Below are 23,322 nucleotides of genomic sequence, written 5' to 3' on the forward strand. Positions count from 1 at the left end.
AAGAAATAATCTCTACACCATTGTTTGACAAGCTGCACCTGCTGTGAGAAAGGTCTATTGTCTTTCATTAGCTAGTACAAAGTCAGTCACTGACTTATGAAATATCATCATTAATGAGTGTCCTAACAGGATATTATGAAGATACCATCAAAGGCACTGCAGCAAGCTTTTTCCATCACAAACAGTTTAAGAAATAGAAAATCTGAAATTTAAATTGTATATAGAATATACAGTGACGCACTCAAACCTGATATTAAGTATAACATCCATCTAATTTTATTTATCGCCTTTTTAACCTGGCAGCAGTTGAATTTGGGATGAGGTGCATAAGTCGCGGCGACAATGATAAGACACCCATTAAGAACCTACACGTTTTTCAGTGGTGGAGAACTGATCCACTTTATTTGATTGGTCTGAACTCTTGTAATAGCCTACTAAGAGACATTGTGCGATACAAACATTGCATTTCAACATCATAGGATACACTGTTTTTTCAAGTCTTATTTTCCGAAAGACAAAAAAGTCACCATTTTGTGTTTGATAAAGAGAGCTGAAAAGATGCTCCAATTCTTTTTCGGCTTCATGTTTGATTTTCTTTAAGATTCAAGTTTGTAAACTCTTTTTTGTCATTGCCTTTGTAAACACATAGCATCCCATCTAAATAGGATGAATAACAAAGATGTTGAAAATTACAAGAAATAAAAATCTGAACATGTGCAAAGACAAATGATTCAGAGTAAAAGGAAGAAAGAAATTATCAAGTTTATAGCAGAACTGATTAGTTGAGTGAGTAAAGTGAGAGCAGAAAAAGCCCAAAATATTGTATTTCTTTGACATAGCTAAAATGAAAAGACTTGCAAAGGAACGTTACTGCCATTCATGATTTTGACCAAGTATATTAATATTCTAAGCTTTAAGCCTGTTGATTGGCACTATGAAAGCAGAGATTAAGTGATCATGGTTTTGAATGACCATGACAGCAAACTCCTAAACATTTAACGGTACCATACACTTAATAAAACTGTAACTGTGATGCAAGTGTCACACTACAAACTTATGTACCAGCTACAAGAAAAGACAGGTAGTCAAAACATCCAGATTTCTGTGAGTTGTGGGGGAAAAAACCTTAAAGCACATCTTAGTATACTCCTGTGCTGGAGGATGAATAAGTTACACAGCAGGTAGTATGCTTTTTGTTGTCAAAAGCTACAAAGCAAAAAAGTGCAACAATGGTGCAGACCATTCTTTATGTTTGGTTAGTTTTGTCTTTTTGTGTAACTGAAAGACAATTTACAGAGTTCAGATTTTTGTCAGGATAGTATAAAAAAAAAAAAAAAGGGACTACAGAAACAAATACAAACATCAAACACCAACTTATGTATCTCTGAGAAAATTACTTAAAGCTGCCTTCTTTCTCAAGTCACACGGCATGGCAAAACTGTCCAAAGAAAAAAAGGTTCCTGACAAACTTAACTGTTTTTTACCATGACAACATTGCAGAGCAGATCATTCTGGACAGGCTGGAAACTATAGAGTGAGACAGCAACATGTGTCACACCATGGTCAGCTCTATTGGAAAAAGAAAAAAACTCATTGGCTCACTTTCGTCATTCAGACTGGGTCCAGGAGTAGTCATGAAGATATATTTTTTTGTCTAAATGAAGCTTATATGACACCAGTGTTCTCAACCTTTGAAGACATTTTTCTGTCTGTTCAGAACTGGGTGAGAAGTTAACATCTAACATCTGATAATTACAATCCACACATCATCTTCACTGTGTGGCGAAAGCAGGCGTCGGATATTGAAGCGGTTTGAAATGTTAGTCTGTGTTTAGTCTTGTCTTTGAATATCTGCATTGTTCAGGCTCTGGTGGTGCTTGATAGACGGCGCAGGGCAGCACAATCGTTGTGCTCCACTCATGGTCAAGTACAATGCACAGGTCTGGTCTCTCTTAGCGTCGCTATGGTGAGAATATTAAAATAGGGGTCAGGTGACATGGGGGTGGAGATGGACTGGGAGAGACCAACTGTGATATTAAAGATTAAACCCCTACTCTTCCCATTTAAAGTGGATCAATTTAAAAGCGACATTAAAATAAGAAATAATCAAGGTAAGAAAAACACTGCAAAAGGTTACTCTATTTACATACAATTAATTTTCTTGAAGACAAAGTATATCTTTACAGAAATCAAACAAAATTCAGAAATAATCTCTTATGTGGTTTCTTTTTACATATTGACTTCTTCATCTTTATTATAGCTCAATACAACCCTTAAGTCGAGTCTTGTTTACTTTCCCGATAGGCTGGGTGGGTGCTTCTGGACCAAAAGCCTGTCTCATTCTGGAGAACCCTGCCCGTCACAGGCTGCTGCTCGTACTCTCGGCAAACAGCGAGGGGGCGCAATAGCACCAAAATTAAAAAAATAACACCACTCCATCAACATGTCAAACTTGCCAGTGAGCAAGGTTAATTCTGGGAGAGGAGACGAACAGACAAGCCTCAGTGCAGGTGTCTCTTGTGGTTATTGGAGCTGTTGCAAGCAGGGATCAGTCGTCACTGTCAGACAGGGTCTCATATTGCTCTGACAGGAGAGACTGCCAAACGCGCTGCTGGGCCACAGGGGCTCCACCTGGAGGCGGCTGCTGCTGCTGCTGCTGCTGTTGCTGCTGCTGCTGCTGTTGCTGCTGCTGGCTCTGTATGGAGGGTGAGGATATGCAGGTTGGTGGTGTGTTGCTTAGGATGCGCATGGTCAATGGGTTGTAAGGGAACTGCATTGATCCTGAGGGAAAAAAGAGAGGAAAATGTTACAATTAAGATAAAACGGACCAAGGTATTTTTTGCAGACACTGATAACATGGGTTGGACAGCTCACCTGTGGACGAGGGTCGGTCATCCCAACTCCACTGGGGCTGGGCTTGGGCTTGTCTGTGATAATCTCCCTCAGAATGGACGGAGGACACTGAAGAGGGACGTTCCCCTCCAGCGTAGGCCTGACCCAGATTAGGTGACTTGGATTTCCGGCTGTTGGCTTTGCCCTGCTTCTGCTTCCCTGTACATTCATATAGAGAGAACATTTGATTAGCAACATGGTAAACGTAGGAAAGTTTGATTAATAAAAGTCTGATTTGTACGTACCCATGCTGGGTGAACGGTTTGCGTCCTGGCGGGCGTCACTGCCTGCGCCGGGTGTGTTGTTGATAGGACACTGAGCCCCTAAACCTCCCTGGTGCTCCTCCTGTCTTTCCTCTAAATTACCCATCAACGCTTTGCGGATTATGTCCTCCAGGCCCAGGTTACTGGCTGGATCACTAAAAGAGTGATTCCTCGGGTTAATGCCACCTAAAAATCAACACAACAAATCAATGAGGAAGGAAAGATCAACAAAAGTGAGGTGATGAGTGTCTGAGAGAGTTTCACTGCTACTTACCGGAGCTGGTAACAGCAGGCAAGTTAAAAATCTCTGTGCCGGGTTGCGCATTTCCTGCAAGACAAACAAAAACTGAATTTCTGACCAGATACGGTATCTTAATCATAGTGTCTAATGAGTTTCAAAAAGAATAAAAGCTGTGTGGGTACACATTAAAAGAGTTTGTTTCATCGTCTGGTGCATGCATGTTAGTTTGAAGGAAGATGAAAAGAGAGGACCCACTTACCAACATCCGAATCACCGACACCAGAAGAGTTCAACTTACGAAAGATCTCCTGCTTCTTGGATTGCACCATTGGCGAGGTGTTCTCCAGCTTGGTGAAGAAGGAAGGCAGATAGCTTACGCTTCCCGGGGACCTCGAGTCACTCCTTGAACCAGACAGAGGGTAAATAGTCAAAGAGCAGAATGGTAACTGGAGCAACAAACTCTCTTTAAGTCCACAAATACTTTTCCATATCAGATTTAATGTTTTTTGTGTATTTTGGGGCCCAATATGTTGATGTACTATGTTTACAAAGTAACAGAATAATTGTCTAGGATAATAGACAATGTTGTGCAGAAAGACAACAATAATGTCATTGTAAACATGACTTGTATGTGGTATATAAGGACACCTTCACAGGCTCAAAAAATTGCCCAGGACTCCTAAAAGGTACAGTAAAGCTGTATAAACTAAGACATGTACTAGCTTGTTGGACTTATAGCTTAAAACTATCAAGTTTGCAAACTGTGTAGCACAAGTACCTGATCTCAGAGTTGTCAGCATCTCGCCTCTGAGGTGGAGGCGGCCCGCCAGCCTCTTGCTTGTCCATGACTGGGTAGCTCTGTGGTGGAGAAATGGGTTCGTAGTTCTCCATCAGCCTGCCTCCTCGCTCTGGAGACTTACCTGGCCTGGACAGGAAGTAAAAAGACAGATTTTAAGACACATGATGCATAGTAAAACAGACTCACTCCCATTACGTCAGAGTTAACGATCTGGTCCAAGTACCTGGATCTGGGCTTGTCAGGAGCATTCTCTGGCGAAACTCTACTGGAAGGTCTTTGGTGGTGTAGGGCCTGAACCTGGTTCTCAGGACTGTAGCGGCTGGGCACCTTGGCACGACCTGAAGAGGACCCAGATGGCCCCACGTTCTGGAATGTTGAAGAAGATGAGGAAGAAACCTGGGGAGGGTCCTGATTCCGGGCGAAGTCCTGGGTTATGATATGCTGCATGACAGGGACCACAAAAACAAGCGAGTTAGGTACATCAGGATGATGTTCTTTTGATACACACTGCATTACTTTTTCATTTTCTTCCACGCAGCTTACCGAAATGTGATCTGCCAAGGTCATGACTCGGTGAGTCTTATGGTGCTGAGAGTAGTTATCTGCCTGGGAGGATGGGGGCTGATGGGAACTGGGTTGTGGCTCCCCTGATGGTCGGTAACGACTCATATCGTAGGCCCGCATGCCAGCTGGTGAAGGGAAAATGTGTTTTCATGACATACATAATACAGTGCATGGCAACAGTAACTGATCTACATTTGCTTTCAGGACAAGAATAACTTGAAGTCAAGTCAGGTGACTAGTCTGCTGCAGAGAAACGGTGTCAGATGGTCTCAAATGAAAAGGTCAGTCAGAGATAAGTCATTCAAGTTGTTAGCTTTACTCCACTAGCAGCTAAATTTAGAATTCTCAGTGACAGAATCAGTCTCACTGTTGTTGCATGTCATCTAGGACATTAAGTTAAAAACCCTTTTATAAATGTAACTGAGACATTCAGTATACAACTTCTAAAAATGAATATGTTCAAACTGAGTTTGTGTTCATACCTGCTGCCTGCTGTTGCACTTCTTCTGGTTTGTCTTGTTGGAGCTGGACTGGGGAAGTAGCAGGACTGATCACCTCAATGGCTCCTCCACCGGTATTGTCATATCGATTAGATGACACTGCAGGACAAGTATGAGCAGAGATTAATTTCTGTAAAGGTTAAGGTTTAATCATGTTGCAAAAAGTTGTGCTTGAAGAAAATTATACATTTTAAGGTATAACTTATTTGAGTTCAAGTCTGCTCAGGTAACTGACAGTATCATATAGCACTTAAGTTCACGCTTAACGAGGTTCAGTTATTTCCTTGGCCATGTGTAGCCAACACACTTACAGCTGCTAGAGGAGTCAGAGCTCTGCGATCCTCGCTCTCGTGAGTCTTTGTCGGACGCTATCTGCCGTGTGATGATGACATCAATGAAGCTAGCGGCTGTGATAGTCGTCTTTCCTCGGGTCCGAAGCTCCTCTTCGATGCGGGACTTTGATGTCTGAGGTCCTTTATCCTTAACCCCGACGGTATGGCCCTCAGCATAAGCTGAATGGGGCTTACCTCCCGGCAGAGGCATAGCACCATATGGGGACTGCATTGATCGTCTTTCTGCCTCCTGTTGCTGCTGTTCGGCTGCTCGCCGAGCAGCAGCCGCTGATGCCATTTCATCATCCCGATCGTGTTTGTTCTCCTTCACCTTGGACACATCCATCTGTGGAGCAGAGGCTGCAGCGTCCACCAATGCAGCCAGAGCATCAGCGGCAGTACTGTAGCGAGAGTTACTTTGTGCTGCTGCTGTTGCTGCAGCTGAATGAGGCCTGATGAGGAAAGGAAGAAATTAAGGCATCAAAAAGATTTCCTGGTTGATTGGTTAGTTAGTTGTGAGATGTATGTAATGAATTCTAAAATGAACTAGGGCTATCTGGAAAACAGATAGTGAGCAGATATAAACAAAGTTCAAAGTGTTTAAACCTACATTAAAGCGGTGATGACACTCTTGCCCTGGAAAATGCTTGGCCGTTGTTGAATCACTACGTCCTGTGTTCTTTGTAAGGGAGAAGGGGAGTGCAGATAACCTCGACTTCCTGGCCGGCCTGGTTGTTCTGGTCCACCTAATACACAAATTCATCAAAAATTAACCACGAAGGAATTTGAATGTAAACTTTCAAAACATCTACTACTCTTTTATACAACAAAAAAACAACTCACCTCCACGCATGTATTCATTGGTTCGCTCCCGGTCGCGGTCGCGTTCGCGTTCTCTCATTTCCCTCTCCCGCTCCCTCTCCCTTTCACGCTGGTCCCTCTCCCTCTCCTTCTCCTGATGCTCACGGTCACGCTCCCTCTCCCGTTCCCTCTCTGCACTGGCGGCAGCAGTTGCAGCAATATGGGCTTGGTGACCTGAGGAGAACAACGACAAACACAAGAGACATGACATTTTGCACACACCCGTCATGTGGCAGGATGGGCCAGAGCCTTGCTCACACGCTTGGAATTCTGTCACAGCACAACCATGGTAATTTTTGGTCTGGGATATATTGCCATCTTTACCACTTGACATGAAACGTTGACTGCAACAAACTGCTGCTTTAGTGGTATATATGCTTAGAATATATATAATTACAATTAGGGATTTTTAAGATAATCATAATCCTGCTTTGGGTGAAAAAAAAGCAACAGCTGGAGACCTATCACATCACTCAACCATTTTTGTGCCTCTAGGGTTTTTATGGCTTATACTGAATTTGAGTCTAAATATAAAAGTATGGTGAGATAATACAGCTAAGAATTACAAGACATTACAGAGTTTCGGCTGCCACACTTCAATCCTACATGTTTTGCACCAAATTCTATGGCCATTCAACACAGTGTGGTAAGAAACCCTTCCCAGTAAGATTCAACCTCATCTGTGAATGGACAGGCGGAACTGACCTTTGACACCTCTGGCCTACGCAGGCTTGCACTCTTACAGAGGTGCGAGGAACATCTACCTTGCCATGGTCGTGGCAAGGTAGATAAAGGAACATAGGGTGTAGGGGTAGGGAGGGGAGGGGTCCTCACCTGGCGATATGGAGGTTGGGTTGAAAGCCCTAGGAGGGAAAGGGGACTGAGCTCCGGGGAGGTAGGCGGTGCGTTCCAAACTGGGAGCACCTGTGCCCCCGGGGTGAGGCAACAGGATAGTTGGAGGCATCTGGGCTAGATCAATAATCCCTTTTACAGACAGAAGCAAAGGGCCAGCGTTGAACAACAAAAAACGAACACCGAACACATTTAGCTGTAACCCATCACCTCAATCTGTTAGTGCTCCCAAATACAGATTTATCAGATAGCAACAGGGCTGCAAAGAGATTGGAATAGTGGTCAACTTGTAGGAGGCCACCACTAGGCAAAGGGAAATTTGGGAGACCAAATCCACTTGGTAAATTGAGTTGTAGTATCAGCCGAATCATTTGCAGCCCCAATATTAAGATCAAATTGGCGAAATTTCTATTGGTCATTTGCTTCTGGGCGTCTGGAAAAGGTAGCCACTACTTCACAAGCACACAATCTGCCCACTACACCTCCCCTTGCCCACAGCCTCTCCTCTGCCAGATGTGGCAGATGAGAGAGGGTCAGCTGGAGGAGGGACATACCTCGTGCTCCAGCTGGGTAAGGGATAGGGCCAGGTTGTTCCCTTGGTGACAATCCCCGGGTCATTTCAGGCCGAGGAATGACTTGCATCTGCTGGGAAGTGATATAATCATTGAGGATGGTCTGTCGCGTGTTCTCCATGGTGTACATCTGGTAGGTGTTGTGGTAGTTTGCTGGTGCCTGCTGCCTGGCGAACATGAACGCTGTGGCAAAAGACGGGAGTAAAACAAAACATATGAACAGAAGGCTCACAGATACTGATCGCTCATGTCAGGACAGCTGAAAAAGATCCTGGACATGTAATGCCTATGAATTCAGTTTAAAGTTGTGGTGGAAAGAATGGAAAAGGGTTTAATCACAGTACCAGGATCAAGCACTCTGTGGAAGGCCAGGGTGGGGTCAAGATGCGGAGGCAGGTGTGGTCGGTAAACTTCCCCAGGACCAACAGGCCGGTGGTGGGGGTCGAAGGGGCTGTGAGAGGCTACAGGGTCCCCACTCGACACAGGGGACTTTGCCGGGACATTGTCCCTCTGTGTTGGGGTCATGGCACTCTTTCTTTCATGTGCAGCAGATTTCAATGAGCTCATACCACCTTTGTAGGAAAGAGGAACACACATGACTCATTCAGTTAGTTAAACAGGAACAGAACACCATCTCAAACCATGAATTCCTGAATCTAAATTCAGGAATTAATGTCCACCCAATGACCTCGGCAATGAGTGCATATCACGTAGGAATCCTAATATGCTTATTATGGCAAACAAGAAGACCCGACTTACCAAGATAACTTATTCACTTTTGTCTAACATTATAATTGCCTATATTGCCTATTAAGACAATGAATAAATGGCTAACAACCTGCAGTCCACAGTGTGAGTAAAACATACCTTCAGCAGCACGTCCCAGCATAGGTGAACCTCTGGATACAGGATTTGTGCTGTAGTTGACAGGTGTCCTACGAGCATTGGCATCCTCGTACATGCCCGGGCTGAGCTGCGATTTGCTCGCCTCTTGGTGTGTGGAGCGAAGGACTGAGGTGGAGTTGACCACAGAGGTGTGGCGTACTGCCTTGCTCTCCTCGTATTTGGACCGTTCCATTGCCTCAAGTTGAGGCATGTTGTGGGGAAGCTTGGAGGGACTGGTGATGAGGGACTTGACATTGTGCTTGATAGTTGTCTGGTTGTGAGGGTGAATCTGGGAAATGGAGGCCACAACAGGTCAGTGACAAATTCATCCTCCTCATTGTTTCATATATCATGTATATAAGATGATGCAAATTTGCCCAGATGCCACGGTTTTGTGCTTGTCCCTAGAGTCTTATCCACAATGTTATTATATTAAAGACACGTGAAATGGTTTGTGATATACTGAACTACTTGTGGGAAAGGCAAGATGCATTATGGGAAATGTAATTTGTTGTTTTATAGTTCTATTTTAGCCTGCAAAAAAGTTTGACTGTTCGTTGACTATTTAAGCTAGGGGAGATTTGGGTAAAAAATTTTGGTCAGCACTTCAGAAAACCCTAATATTTCAGGTGGTAGTTTTCAAACGATGCTTGCGCCTTAAGAGTGTGGGTTTTTTCAGACCCTAAGGTGTAATAATTGGGGCGGCTGTGGCTCAGGGGTAAAAGCGCTCATCCTCTAACTAGAAGGATGGCAAAGTGTCCTTGGGAAAGATACTGAACCCCAAATGCCCCTGCTGCACATACAGTCGAATGTGTGTGTGAATGGGTGAATGTAAAACTGTACTGCGCTTCAAATCTCCAACTATCTTACCTGAGATATGGATCCCTCCATAACCCTCCTGTCTGACATGTCAAGGGTCTTGCAGAGGTCCTGGCCAGACAGTTCTTGCCGGGGGATTTCGTGAATAGACCGTCCCATTTCTTTGATAGTGTTCACCCCCTCATAGGGCTTGCCTTTGCCAATACCCCCTTCGAAGGACCGGATCGGTGGGCTCTCTCGCTTGATCTGTTTGCCATATTTCATTGCATCTTCATACGTCTCTGCAGCAGTTCTAGGTGTTCCTGGGAATGATTTCAAAGTATTTCAGATTTTTCTCCTTGTTCTGCTAGTAACAGTGAGCGACTTATGGAAAGTTGAGGAGCTGTACAATTAGCTACCTTGCATGATGGATCCAGTCATCATTGGTCTTTCCTTAGAATCTCCATGGCCTCCTTCTCTGGGCAAGGCTCTGCTAATTAAACCTGAGAAACAAATAAGCCCCATCACCCTCCTGATACAGAACGAAATAAACAGAATACGCATTGTAAACTCAATGACACACAAGCAGTACCCTCGAATTGAGCTCCTTCCCGGCCGGTGTGGCTCCTGCCCATGGATCCCTCCATCATGTCGTAAGAGCGCTTCATCTCATGGCCTGTTCTGGGGCTGCGGGTGTTTTCCCTGGGGTTCTTGATAGCTTTTGGACACATTTTCATGATCATGTTTGTATTCTTAATGAAAAAATACACTTGTTAATTTGTATAACAATAATCCAAGCCCTTACCATCAAAGGACAGGATGTGACCACTTTTGCCTTCGTAGATGACGTGACCTTTAGCCAGCTGTTCTCCTCTGGCCTTGTCTTGGATGTTCAGGTCCTCTGTGGCCAGCTTTGTGATTGTGCACTTCAGGAGGTCAGCAGCAATGCTGGACTGGGGCAGGGCCGGTGTGCCCTATTTAAAAAAAGAGCAAAGATGTAACACACCACAGACTCCACTGCTCCAGACTGTGACCGAAAAAGGTTTCAATGCGCAACAATTTTTTTGAGCATGTGCAAATTAAAATTTCACTGGGTCACATTCGGGCACAATGATGAATAGGCTGTTTTGATGCCTCTCCAGCACGTTTACTGCCTCTGCAGTTGGTTCAAAGTAGTACTTTGTCTTCTTCACTGGCTCAGTTAGTCTCTCTGGCTGCACCTTCATCACACGTGCACGGATGATGACGGTATGAAACAATCCATTTAGCTGTTAATTAGTTCCAAACATGACGCAGTCTATGGTCGAATACTTTAAAAACTAAATTTGCAAAGAGAGGAAAAGGATCAAATGGAGGGAGAGCCAAAGAGAGTTCCTGACTCAGGCATTACTTTCAACCACAATGGCTGACACAGTACTGGTTGTTACAGTAGAAGCTTTGTGTGTATTGTCAGTCTTGTGGCTTGTCCATAACAGCCAACTCTTAATTTGTCAATGGGACAACATAGTTTAACCATTGAATTGGGAAGGAAAAAACCCTGCAGGAACCTATGCATTTACCTAAGCACTGACCTCTCCTCACTTTTTTTTCATTTGGTAAATTGTTCACAAAGGAGAATGTAATAGTCAAGAACAATATTGCCTACAACATAATGAAAGAGGAACACCCCTTGTGGGAAAAGTCTTTTATCCATTCATAGCTACGATCATACCAATACTCTAATAGAACCCATTTCATCCAGTCATACCTGAGTAATTGATCCTCTGTAAGTCAGACCCTCGCCCATCTTGGCTTGGTTGCCTCTGCCATCCTGTATGGATGAAACTGCACCTCCTAGAGAACAAATACAGAGCAAAATGATGAGTGATTAGTGGAGTTAAACCAGATGCTGGACTTTTTTTTAAATCGGTACATACACTGTACTTGTGTGAAGTTAGTGGACAAAGCTCATTAACCTATTCTCACACACACACGCACGCACACGCACGCACAATAAAGTTAAGGTGGCGAGTGTGTGGTTATCGGCGGTGAAAGAAACAGCGCGAGGGGAAAAGCAGGGAGGGCAGCAGCACACCATGTAGCGGCCGTGCTGCGCACCACTATTCTCAAGCACGCTCCCGCCTGGCTGTTCAGACCGGTCAGACCGGACCCGCATTTCTTTGCGCCGGTCAGCCGGTCAGAGAGAGTTAGGGTTGCCATCATTAAGGGTTTGAATAACTGGGCATCAATATCCTGGTTGAACGGAGGAATAAGACACGCAGCCGTCCTGGGTGTTTACCAGAACTGGAAGTGATTAAAAAAATAAAGCATATACTTCAGAATAAGGGCACTAATTAATAATCGTTTGAATAATCGTTTGATATTGTCCAAAATAATCGTGATTATGATTTTTTCCATAATCGAGCAGCCCTAACGCAAAGTGTTGGCCTTCCCACCAGAAGGAGCTTTAGGCTAAATTTCTTACTCAAGGATAGGATGAGTGGGATCAAACACACCTGCACAGACTCATTTGTAAGATAGCCCTGTTCATTATCCGTCTATGTGTCTATAATGTACAAGCGAAACAGCACTGGAACCAACGTTTTGATTTTGTCACGCCAGATTCCAAAGCCTTAAACAACATTCAACCTCCTACTTTGTGACAAAACAGTATGTCTTTATTTGTCCTGAACATTGGACACGGTAAAATGATGTAATATCAATTATTAAATTGGTGGCGTAACAGCTATGCAGTTATGTTTTCAGCAGCAGTGTTAATTTAATTGACTGCTAGGGTTGACAAGAGGGATCCTATAAGGGGATAGATAGAGAATATGTAAATATTTAACAGTACCCTTTATTCTATAGTTTCCTCCACATATATTTAAGACACCTTTTTGATGTGATTGAGGATAAATGTAAAATAGCAGGATGCATAATAAGTATGAGCATGACAATTTTGGATTATAAGTTTTTTTTTAGAGAAAGTATGCTAGACTTCTGATCTCAGATAAGAGTGATATTCTAATTTGACTCCCTTATGGGATGGATGGTTTTTCAGATCTTTACTTTCAGTCATCACATAAACTGGCAAAAAGCATGCAGCAGATTTAAAGTGCACCATCAGTAGTGCATCTATTTACCATGACAACAAATTGATCAAATAATAAAATGCTATGATGTAGCAAAAGCAAGTGTTGTAAGTCGGTAAGTTTAATAATCCGTGCGTCACTGCAAAGGTGTCATTAAAATAGCTGCATTCAAGTCCTCTGGTACACAAGAGGTCTCTTGTTTGGTTTAATCTGAATGGGGTCCTGTCTGTTTGAACTGTTTGATGACAAAACAGTGTAGCAATGTGACCTTCTGGAGTCATACCAGGTTTGCTGGGATCCTGCTGCCGAGGCAGACCAAGAGAGATGGAGCCCACGGCGCTCTTAGTCCCCTCTGAGCCGTATACAGCATGGGGTGGGAGGTATGTCCCAGGAGTTCCCTGGAAAAGCGAGGTCAAAGAACAGTTTTTAAGGTCAGGTCGCTCTGTTCATGAAAACAAGACGACAATTGGTTCAAATTGACGGTGATGCACATGTGTTTCAGCTAATCATTTATAAACTATGGTATGTGAAAACAAACAGGTAATAAACACTTTTCATCACCACTACACCTTTTACAAAGTTCCAGTGTCCAGGTTATGGATCTGTGTTGAGCATTACCATGTGGTAACAATGTAAGCATGCATTAGTTTCTGTTGAACTGAGATTCCAAGTGAGCTGAGATCAAGTAATGACAGTCGAGAAGCTGTGCACTGGAAAAATAAGACTTGGTGCACATTTAGAAACTTTCTTCATTCCCTGCAAATGTACAATTATTTGCACTGAATAATTCTCCTTAACTAATTAAAAGTAAATGAGAAATTGGTGACTGCTTATCTAAATTTGACATGAGTTTTTTCTGTGCCTTTTTAATTTATAAAAAATGTTAAGCTCTCAGAAACTAAATGACGGTGGCGTCTCCTCCTGGGTCGAAGCTTCTAATTCTCAATTTTAAGAGTTGCATTTTTGCAAACAAAGTCTATGTTGCTATTAGGACAAGTTACACAGTACTTCACTCTTTTAGTTTGTCATTTAACTACAACCCATTTGGTCCAATTTTGAAAGAGAATAAGGACAATGCTTTTAATAAGATGGTATTTAATGACTTACTGCCCATCAGACCCAGGTTAGTTCATTTAAAGCCAAAGTTCAGATGAAATTGATAATTTAAGAATTGTAATTGTTGACATTTGTTAATCTGGGGCCACCACTCAATCAATGTCATGGTCTCCCTGGTGTCTTACCTGGGAGATGGAGCCTCCTTGGATGAAGGACGGCTTGTCCGTGGGCTTGGAGGTTGGAATGAGTGGAGGAGGAGAGGGAATGTTGGGAGGACGACTGGGTCTGCTGAATGTCACACGAACTCCATCTGGCATACTCTGGACCAGCTGGTTGGGAGCAGCGTGAAGGACTGGTGGGAAGACAAAAAAGGACAAAACATTTTTTTTTTTTTTTTAAGTTTCACATTACCATATGTGCAAAGAAATTGCTAAATCAATTATGATTGCCGGGATGCTACTACGATCCAGACAACATACATGTTCCATTAAGTTTAAATTTCAATCAAAGACTGCATGATAAAATATTCAGCTTCATTCTGACAGACTCCAGTGAGTGGTGAAGTGTGTATTGAAGACATCAGTTAACAGATTTTTCCTCAGCCTGAGGTGACCTTGTCCCAAGCCTACTGTCTATTTCGAAATCTCCCGGGAAAGCAGACGAAATGGATCATAACCCACACAAACACATACAGCGTCAGTAACCTCCCTACAGGGTCTGCACCTCATGCTTTGCACTCTATAAAATCAAAAATGCTAATGTCTGTATGAGAGTTCCTCCAGCGGGCATGTACGTCATCGTCCTGCTGGCCCATGCAGGGACAGATGAGAAAACAAGCAACTCCATGACGAATTTATAAATCCTTGTTGCAGGAAGACTGTGTGTCAAACATTAACATTCATGCTATGTTCACCATAAGGGACAACAACCTAATATGTCAGGACACAAGAAATATGTTTGCATTGAATGACAAAAAATAGAGAAACCATTGCAGTCAAAATTAAGTTACAGTCCAACTGCCTCTTCCTGTTGCACAGCACCCTTTTGTCCTTGAATTATAATTCTGTAAATATAGTTAATCAATGCAATTCTGTAAAATACTGATAAAGCAGAAATTGCCAGCAAGATCAACAGCAATCCTACTTCTGCTCCCACCATAAGTTACTTTATTCTTGATTCATAAAAGTCTTCCAAATTACTGAAAATGTTCAACTTATGAAACTTTCTATCAGTATCACAACAGCAGTAAAAGAGGGTTCATGATGTAATTCAATTGTATATTTCAAGCCCTACTAAACAGATAGTTTCACCATTAAAAGTAGACAAAGTGATATTGGATGAACTGTAGGGACTAACCCTTAGCTCATTTGCTGGTCATTTCCTTAGTTAAATAAGATTTTCTTATTTAAAGATTGGTAATTCTCCATAACAACCACTTACAGGGGTCATCTCATTTCTATTCAGGGTGTAATATAGCGGGTGTTTCTTCATTCACCGACTAAAATATACATGCATGCAAAACTGTGTTTGTTATTAACTGTTGCACATTGTGTAGGTGATTATAATTTAATTAGGTAGGTGTTGTGAATTTATAAATTACAGAAGGTGACCGACTGAACAAATTTTACAAAACATGGGTTATCTGCTCTGTGAAATGTAAACTAAGTAACACTGGATTGAGAAGTGAAGTACTTTTTCAAAAATGTAATGTTAAGTTATTCTAAGCAATAGAAACACAAAATGATATGGATGACCATGGCAAATATTGATTGGCAATGATTCACAAACCACATTAGATTGAAACAAGAATGTAGTACAAAGGCCAAGATTAAGGTTACAAATATGTGCCTATGTTTTCTTTGTGCACTGGTGGACAGAATTAAAAAAATATCAGATTCATACACTGACGTACTTGCTGCGGTCATAAAGTGGCCAGCCTACTTAAGTGTTACAACCAGAAAAAGCTGGCTCCTGCTTGTTTTTTCACTGTACTGGTGCACATGCACAAGCACACAGGGCATTAACCACACAAAGGAATCTAGATTCTGCAGAGACTAAGAAGCATAGATACATAATGTTATGCATCAATGAACCAAAGAAAAAGATCCAATAAATACAAGGATTATACTCTAATTTAACATTGGTCCACCCAAGCACCTATTAAACAAAACATTACCTATAAAAAAACAGAAAACTACAAATTCCCGGGCAAAAACTATTAGAAACCATTTATGACTCGGTTTAATTTAACATTTCTGATTCAATATCCCTGGAGAGAGACACCCTACGTATGAGAGTAAAATGTCAAAACATGTCAAACTGAACCGAAGTAAACTCTTTGTCAGTCCAAACTATATAAATAAATATCCTGCTGCCGACAGTCAACAAAGTGCCTCCATTGTCAAACACAAAAGGCTCAATGTGCGTCGGACGAAGCTAGGTTATATCAGCACAGGAATGGAGGAGGCAAGAAGGGGGGGGGGGGGGGGTGAAGATGTGTGCTTTTACCTGGCGGCACACTGTAGCGGGAGGCACTGGGGATGTTGGGGTCAGGCTGGGGTGAGGCCCTGCTCAGATCCCTGGGAGAGAGTCTGTAGGGAGAGCCTGGCAGACCAGAGTGGCCCTCCTGGTCCAGAGCCAGCTTCATGTCATAAGGCAAGTAGGATAAGAGCTTACCTGCAGTACACAGGCATAGGGACAAAGGGAAGACAGCCACTATTAAAACAAGAACTCAATGCCAGTGAGCATTGAGTTGACCTAGAATGGACGGACCTCTCAACTAACACCGCCAGCTGGACACACCCGCTGAAACCTATGTAATAAATATCTTGGTGCCAAAGCCCAGCAGCTTACTGACAGCTGCTCTCCTCTTCACAGCACTAAGGCTAAAAGGTGCTAAAAGCTTTGCAAAAAAAAACAAAAAACATAATACAGTCTGCCTAGTGACTTCACCGCTCTCCCTTCAAAGGCTAAGTGGCTAAACTCAGACTGAATGCACAGACCCAGCAATGGGTCCTAAGCTGACACGCTTAAGTCAATCAACTTCAAAAAGCACCACAGTCCTTTTCTTCCAAAGGCAACTCAGGAGGCGCACCACGGCACACCTGTGTAAAACAGGGTCAGCTAACTTTTTTTGTCTTGGCTCAGGCGGAAGCACACTACAACAGTCCGGATCACCTTCAAACGCTTCCTTTTTTGAAACTGCACGAAAATGATTTGGGCCTAAAAATGCATTAGCTATAAATAGTCCACTGCTCACAGCATCAGGGAACGAGGCTGATGGAGCGATGAATAGGGAGGCGGAGTGATGAGGACAGAATGAGGATAGGTTTTTCTTTCACTTACCATCTCTGTCGAGCATCGTGGGGCTGCGTATGTTGAAGGGTGGTCTGCGATCCAGATCTGCCTGATCCTGCCTCTGCTTCTCCTCCTGGTGGGCAGACTCGTGCACTGCTTTGATCTGGTGTTGTAACATGGCAAAACCACTGATGGGCACGCCACCAGGTCCAAAAGGACCAGGCAACTAGAAGGGTAATTATGGAAAAGGTCCAGATTAGGTGAAATTAAGATACTGAAGCACTGCACAGAGACCACAAAAAAAATAAAAAATCGAAAAGTCTGCGCAAACGTGATTGGTCAAACTAGAAACAGAGACAAAAAAAGGTGTCCGGACCCCAAATCTTGTCCCTCACCTACAGATTCTTTATATCTGTTTCTAGAGATTACCAAACAGTTAACATCGACACAAAAAGGACACAATCGAACGGACCAAGAGTTTCTGATCTGGCCACATAGCTCATAATGATTGATGTGTATGTATATTTATAACCTGCTGCCTGCCTCTGTCCCAGCATAGATGGATCAACATGAAACTGTGACTAACCATGGCTGGGATGGAAGCTGCCCTCTGATGAAGCTGCTGGATGTTGAGCTGGACTTGCTTGGGTGAGGACACTAGCACAGAACCTGGAGGGTTGAGCAGTGAAGGCTTATCCATGGAGAATATTCTGCCGAGACAAAAGGCAAAGCATATCAGTGTGCCATGTTCTTGTTAACTGCAATTTTGTTCACACAAGTTGACAACATGTCGGGTAAAAACACACCTCTGTCTTTCAGGCTCTGCTTCCACATCCTCGTCAGCACTGCAGGTGGCACTGGAGTCATTATCGGAATGGAGATCCCTATGCATCTCGCCATGATCACCCTTTTCTCTATTTTCCTTCATCTCTGGCTCCATCTTTACCTGAACCTCTCCGGTCTTCAGATCCACATCCTGAGGTTCAGTTTTGGGATGTACTGAGCCAGCATAGGGTGCCCCCCGGGCCCTTTCTTCCTGAGATCCAGTCTCACTCTCTGGACTTTTCTCTTCCTTGACACAGAGTTCCCCGTATGAGGTCTCTGGGGCCTTTCCATTGCTGCCCTGACCTTTGTCCTGGTCAGAGCACTGAGCATCTCCCGCAGCGTTCTTGGAGTCACCAGACTTTGAGGAGTCAGTCTGAGAGGGGGAGGGGGCGCTCTCTGTATCGGAGCTGTTGTCACCACCTAAGGAGTCATGACAATATATATTAGTACATGTCGAGGATGAATGAAACCACTTGCATCTGACAGGGCGTTAGAGCCAATTGAATATTGATTTAAGAATAAAAGGACAAGACAGAAACATATTATGGAAAACAAAAATGAACGAAAAACCCCTACAATCAAAACTATCCTTTGAAAATGGTATTAAAATATGTTTCCCATTATTTAATAAAAACTTTGATAGATGATGTGACACATTTGAATGTCTCGTTCAGCAGCATTCATATATCTGAACAGCACACACTATATCTCCTGAATAGTGGAACAGTTTCCTCCACTTTTGAGAGGATGATTTACCAACAGTTGCAATACCTAATAAGAAACATCTTGCAAAGTTTTGAGTGGGTCGTTACTGTTGTCTGCTTTTACCAGTTCTTGGAAGACTAAATACAATTACACAAGAAGTGGCAACAGCGTAGCTTAGACAAACCACAAAGATGTGCAGGCAGCAAAATTACATTTCTAAAAAGCAAATTAAACATTACTGAGTCAGGTGTCTTTAGTGCCGTTATCAAACTGATTATGAAACCATTACTTCATGCCTTACATATGTCTTTCCTATCCTTCTGCAATGTACCCATATATAATACAGACATATACACGTAATGATCAGTTCCTTCAATTCACTTTAAGATGTTGCTTTGTACAGTGCAAATATGCCAAAGCCAAGACCAAGGCCTAAAAGATACAAAATCTCTTTGTGATACAAACTTATCATTTGTTCTGTTTATCTCAAACTGAACAAAGTTTTTCAAGCATGTCACTGAGCAAAGCACCTTTTCAGTCACATCAAGCAATAATTAATATCCAAAATTCATACACCTTGATGATAAAAACTGTATGAATCTACCTGACTCTGTTGGTTTGCATATGTTGTCATGATGACAGTAGTCCAGATGCTATGTCTGTGCAAAAACCTTTGCAGATGAATTAAATGTATCAAACTTAAATCAGAAATACAGCATTACTAAACATGAAGCCTCTTGTGGCTTCATGTTTAAATATATAATGTGGGATCTGCAGGCTGCAGATCACCGAGGCCTGTACAGTGCAGTTTGTTTATTTTGTGAGGAAAGAAGAAAGTCAAATAAACATGACAAAACCTTTGACCTCCTGTTGTTTCCACTGCTTTCTTGTGAACTGGGGGTTTTCTAAACCTGACCACTTTTCAGAATCTTTCCAATAAAGCATAACATGTTTGTTTTTTTAATAACTAATAATAATATTCAGTGTTTATCCATATTTCTACAAATAGCTGTCTTTTTTAATCCATGCACCATGTAATGCCAGAAAATATGAGGAGACTTCTGGCAAGGAGTGAGGCGAGAAGACAGACAGGCTTACTGGATCAAACAAAAGAACTAGCACTTTGTGTTCAGAGAGCAGGATTTGTTGAGTCTTCAAAGCCAAGAACTCTTATGCAACAGGCGTCTATGTAGGCAGCATTTGTTCATATCTTATAATTCTTCATCTCCCCTTTGTCTTTTTTCCTTATGTGACCCCCCCCTCCCCTCATTAAAACTACAGTTAACAGACAGCAAGCACATTGCTATCAACTGAAATTTTTTCATGACAATTGTGAGGCCTTTCAGACCAGGATTTACTGCTTTGCACTGTACTGATGACACTACAATCTTTCTCTCTTTAATTTATTTACTAAATACTTGGTAGTATCAGGCACAAAGTTGGATAGGAAAAAAAACTGGATAAACGATCTGTTTATCCAAGTATCTTTAACACTTGTACCTTAGATAAACAGGAAGAAAAGTCTAAAACAAATGTGTGTGAGCATGCTTGAGTATGCCTGTGTGTGCCTAACGATGAGCACATGCTTTCATATTATCCATCTCTCTGACCTTCACTGTCATCTGCGTTGTCCTCATCATCATCAGGTGATGCTGTGGCTAGACCTTCACCTTGAGACCTATCAGCACGAGCCCGCCTTGTATCCTGGGAAACACAGAAAAGTAGAATCTTCCTTGCGTTCATATATTACAGTTACACAAAATGACAATGACAGATCAAGGGTAGAGAGCGTAAGATCACCAGCAGCTTACTTGTTTATGCTGCTGGAGCAGATTGTCCAGGTTGTGGCGTCTCTTGTAATTGAAGTAGAAGTTCTTGCACTGCGCCTCACTTTTGCTGCCCACCATTTTGGCAATGGCTGTCCAGTTTCGCCCATGCTCAACTAGCCCTGGTCGAGGACAAAGAGAGACAATGCAATATTCAAGATTTGCGCCCATTTAACACTTGCCGAAACAAAAACTAGTAAGGCTCAAATGTATATAAACTAAGGCTATATTAAAGTTACGCTGTATGTATCGTAAAGGCACAGCTTAGTGGTATAACCAAGAAAACGAAACCTGATGTAACAACCCTGTTCAGACCTTGTATTAACATACGTCCTGAGTCATCCGATTAAAAGTGGTTAGTCCAGGTCAGAGTGCTCCAAAATACAACCTCAATGAGATCCAATCACTCAAACCACATTAAATGGTCTGGGATGCAAGTGGCCACGTTCTTTTTCGCGGTGTGATAGTGAAACAAGAAAATACCCTTCCGACTGAGTGGTAACAGCATAATTTGGTCTTTTTGTGATTATTTGCATATAGAGCCGGGAAGTGAGATTCTATTGCATTTAGCACGTATTTCAATATAAGTTGTGAACACAGAGACTTATGGCTGACCACTTGTGATCATACCATGTCTGAATAGGGTTGACGTCGCCTTACACTGAAATTCAACAACACTCACATTTCCAATTGTTGCTTCATCAACAAGTGGATCATGTTATGATCCACGCAGAGGATCTCAATAAATTTGTCATAGTCTTTCTTTACAAAAAAAAAAGCTGCTGCAGTTATTCTTGTTGAGGGAAAACTTTGGAATTGCTGCAAAATTAAACTATACTCCTGTGGTCCCTGTTGCCATGGCTTCTTTTTAGTCTTCCCCATCCTAATTACCACTGAGCTTAACACACAATCAGCTTAGATGGTCTAACTAAACTAGCTGCAGTTAACTGGCAGACAGCTGTTTACCTTTGACATAAGGGCAAATCTTCTCTAAATCCTGTAACCCCTGTGACCTCCCCTTCCTTCCAGCCTCCCTGAGACAAGGGCTGGTGGTCGACAAATGACGAATCACCACAGAGCTCAGCACAAAGCCCCATTACTTTTCACTTCACTGAGAGAATGGGGGTATTGGGACTGTTAAGAGTGACTTGGGCCCTTTCAGAGTTGTTAAAACATGCAGATAAAAAAATTAATTGAATCAGTATCGTGAATTTTATAACATAACATTTTTCACAAGTGAAAAGTTCACACATTTAACGAATTCTGCCCATTTTTTCATTTCTTGATCTTCATAAACTTTTAGAGAAATAAAAGTGCGATGGTGTTACCATGGCAACAAGTTTTTGCGCAAACATCTTTGACTTAAGATTTTTAACTTGAGATCAAAATCTGAATTTTAAATTCTTGCCTTGGTAGATACTTGCATGTCAAGTATATCATCATTTTTGTAAATGTTACAAGGAAAACTTCTCTTGTGTCATAAGATAGTGTAGCAGCCTTGCATAAAATATAGTCTTTATGAAGCTTATAATGTTACACATTTTCTAACAGAGAAGAGCTGGTGAGTTATGCTCATTCAGATCAACAGGTTGCAACTATGACAAAGGGGGAACTGTATTCAATAATCAGGCAGGACCAGCCATACATGGCAGCATAGCATAGAACTGATTTCTGAACATGTGCAGTCATATGACTAGAGGAGGTTTCTTTATGTAGACTTATCACGACATGGTTAGAATACAGAACTGAATGCCTGAAGAGATCATAGCTGCAATATATTTCTGTAAAGGGGGAAGCAAATCTCCAAAAAACACCAAACAGTCTTAATTAATCCACATTAAATCCCCAGTTTATGGTTCTTGGCACTAAGGGAACCCTTCACAGAGCCGGTGAAAAATAGGGAGAGGGGGCACACACAAATGGCTTATGACCTGACTGCAGCAGTGCACTCTGAGCAGCATGTAACATTTTAAAGAATTTACGAGACCAAAGTGACTTTAACATTTTTCTACAGGATCTGACAAAGTGTTTGAATGTGAATAATAGATAGCGATCTCTGGAGAAGCCACAAAAAACCACTGATGCTTAATGGATGGCCTTAAAAGATCAATTCTGAGAATCCAGCAGAGCGGTGGAGCTAAGCGACAGAGAAAAACCTTCATGGGTCTCCGACAGCTTCCAGTAAAGCAGCAGCAGCACAAGTTTATTTTAATGCGAATGCATGTGCACGTTAATTTCTGCGTGCATGTAAGAAACAGGCAGGGGCGAGGCAATATCAGATTATCAGAGGAGGAAAGGAGAAAGACAGGGGGGGGGGGGACAAGCAAAGATCATAAAAAAGCAGAGGAGCAACACAAAAACACAAGGACAGAGAGATAAAGCCATAGAGAGATTTAAATAAAAGCGCTACCTTTTTTGGCGACCTCCATCTCCTCCTCGGTCCAGCGAGAAGTTTCTCCGGTTTCAGCAGCACCAGCTAAATCAAAAAGAAGAGAAAAAAGAGTCCCGTAAGCACTGACAGGGAGAAGGACAGATAGAGAGCAACAGAGAGGGAGGGAGGGAGACAGACAGAGAGAGAGAGTGGCAGTCCTCTGTTCAGCCGTCTTCTTCTCATGGCCACTAATCTAATAATCTGTTTACATTCAGGGGCCGAGACTTGCTCCCCCACTTACACTCATGCTCTAGCCACAATCTCTTTCTCTCCCACACTCTCTCTCTCTCCCCCTTCCCCTCAGCCCAGTACATAGGCTCCTCCTCTCTAATCCATGAGGGGAGGGCCTTGGTCAGCTGATGTACCAGACAGTAGAGGAGTTAAGAGCCATTCCTCGCTCTATGGGAAAAGGCCTTGGATGGGGACAAAAAGAGCCAGCCCTCCCTCCCTCCCTCCCGCCCCTTCTACTGTGACGACGTGCATCTCCTACACACTCCTCCTTCTTGCCCTGGTTAAACTACGCAGATCCACATCCCCCCACCCCCAGCCCTA

The 23,322-nt window shown here is 42.7% G+C and overlaps 1 protein-coding gene across 4 annotated transcripts in view; it reads right to left on the reverse strand.

Annotated features, from left to right (window-relative positions):
- Positions 1–372: 372 nt before the first annotated feature.
- The window catches only part of ncor1 (nuclear receptor corepressor 1), a 50,388-nt gene continuing 27,438 nt past the window's right edge, over positions 373–23,322 (reverse strand). Inside the window, exons 17-46 of one of the 4 annotated variants that reach the window (XM_062407008.1) lie at positions 22,750–22,815; positions 20,325–20,461; positions 20,124–20,217; positions 17,790–18,228; positions 17,570–17,693; positions 17,032–17,209; positions 16,195–16,362; positions 13,872–14,038; positions 12,914–13,028; positions 11,307–11,392; positions 10,365–10,533; positions 10,152–10,277; positions 9,979–10,062; positions 9,632–9,882; positions 8,744–9,050; positions 8,221–8,448; positions 7,859–8,059; positions 7,287–7,436; positions 6,435–6,626; positions 6,202–6,337; positions 5,571–6,043; positions 5,242–5,358; positions 4,739–4,884; positions 4,419–4,636; positions 4,175–4,321; positions 3,695–3,798; positions 3,430–3,483; positions 3,138–3,341; positions 2,875–3,051; positions 373–2,781 (exon numbers count right to left, since the gene is read on the reverse strand). In XM_062407008.1, the coding sequence (XP_062262992.1) occupies positions 2,549–2,781; positions 2,875–3,051; positions 3,138–3,341; positions 3,430–3,483; positions 3,695–3,798; positions 4,175–4,321; positions 4,419–4,636; positions 4,739–4,884; positions 5,242–5,358; positions 5,571–6,043; positions 6,202–6,337; positions 6,435–6,626; positions 7,287–7,436; positions 7,859–8,059; positions 8,221–8,448; positions 8,744–9,050; positions 9,632–9,882; positions 9,979–10,062; positions 10,152–10,277; positions 10,365–10,533; positions 11,307–11,392; positions 12,914–13,028; positions 13,872–14,038; positions 16,195–16,362; positions 17,032–17,209; positions 17,570–17,693; positions 17,790–18,228; positions 20,124–20,217; positions 20,325–20,461; positions 22,750–22,815 (5,291 nt within the window). In that variant the 3' untranslated portion in view covers positions 373–2,548. Of the gene's footprint in view, positions 2,782–2,874; positions 3,052–3,137; positions 3,342–3,429; positions 3,484–3,655; positions 3,799–4,174; positions 4,322–4,418; positions 4,637–4,738; positions 4,885–5,241; positions 5,359–5,570; positions 6,044–6,201; positions 6,338–6,434; positions 6,627–7,286; positions 7,437–7,858; positions 8,060–8,220; positions 8,449–8,743; positions 9,051–9,631; positions 9,883–9,978; positions 10,063–10,151; positions 10,278–10,364; positions 10,534–11,306; positions 11,393–12,913; positions 13,029–13,871; positions 14,039–16,194; positions 16,363–17,031; positions 17,210–17,569; positions 17,694–17,789; positions 18,229–20,123; positions 20,218–20,324; positions 20,462–22,749; positions 22,816–23,322 lie in introns of all 4 variants that reach the window. The other 3 variants (XM_062407007.1, XM_062407011.1, XM_062407009.1) reach the window with 3 other exon arrangements.

This window comes from Platichthys flesus, chromosome 15, assembly GCF_949316205.1.
Source record: "Platichthys flesus chromosome 15, fPlaFle2.1, whole genome shotgun sequence".
In the NCBI taxonomy this organism is placed as follows: domain Eukaryota; kingdom Metazoa; phylum Chordata; class Actinopteri; order Pleuronectiformes; family Pleuronectidae; genus Platichthys; species Platichthys flesus.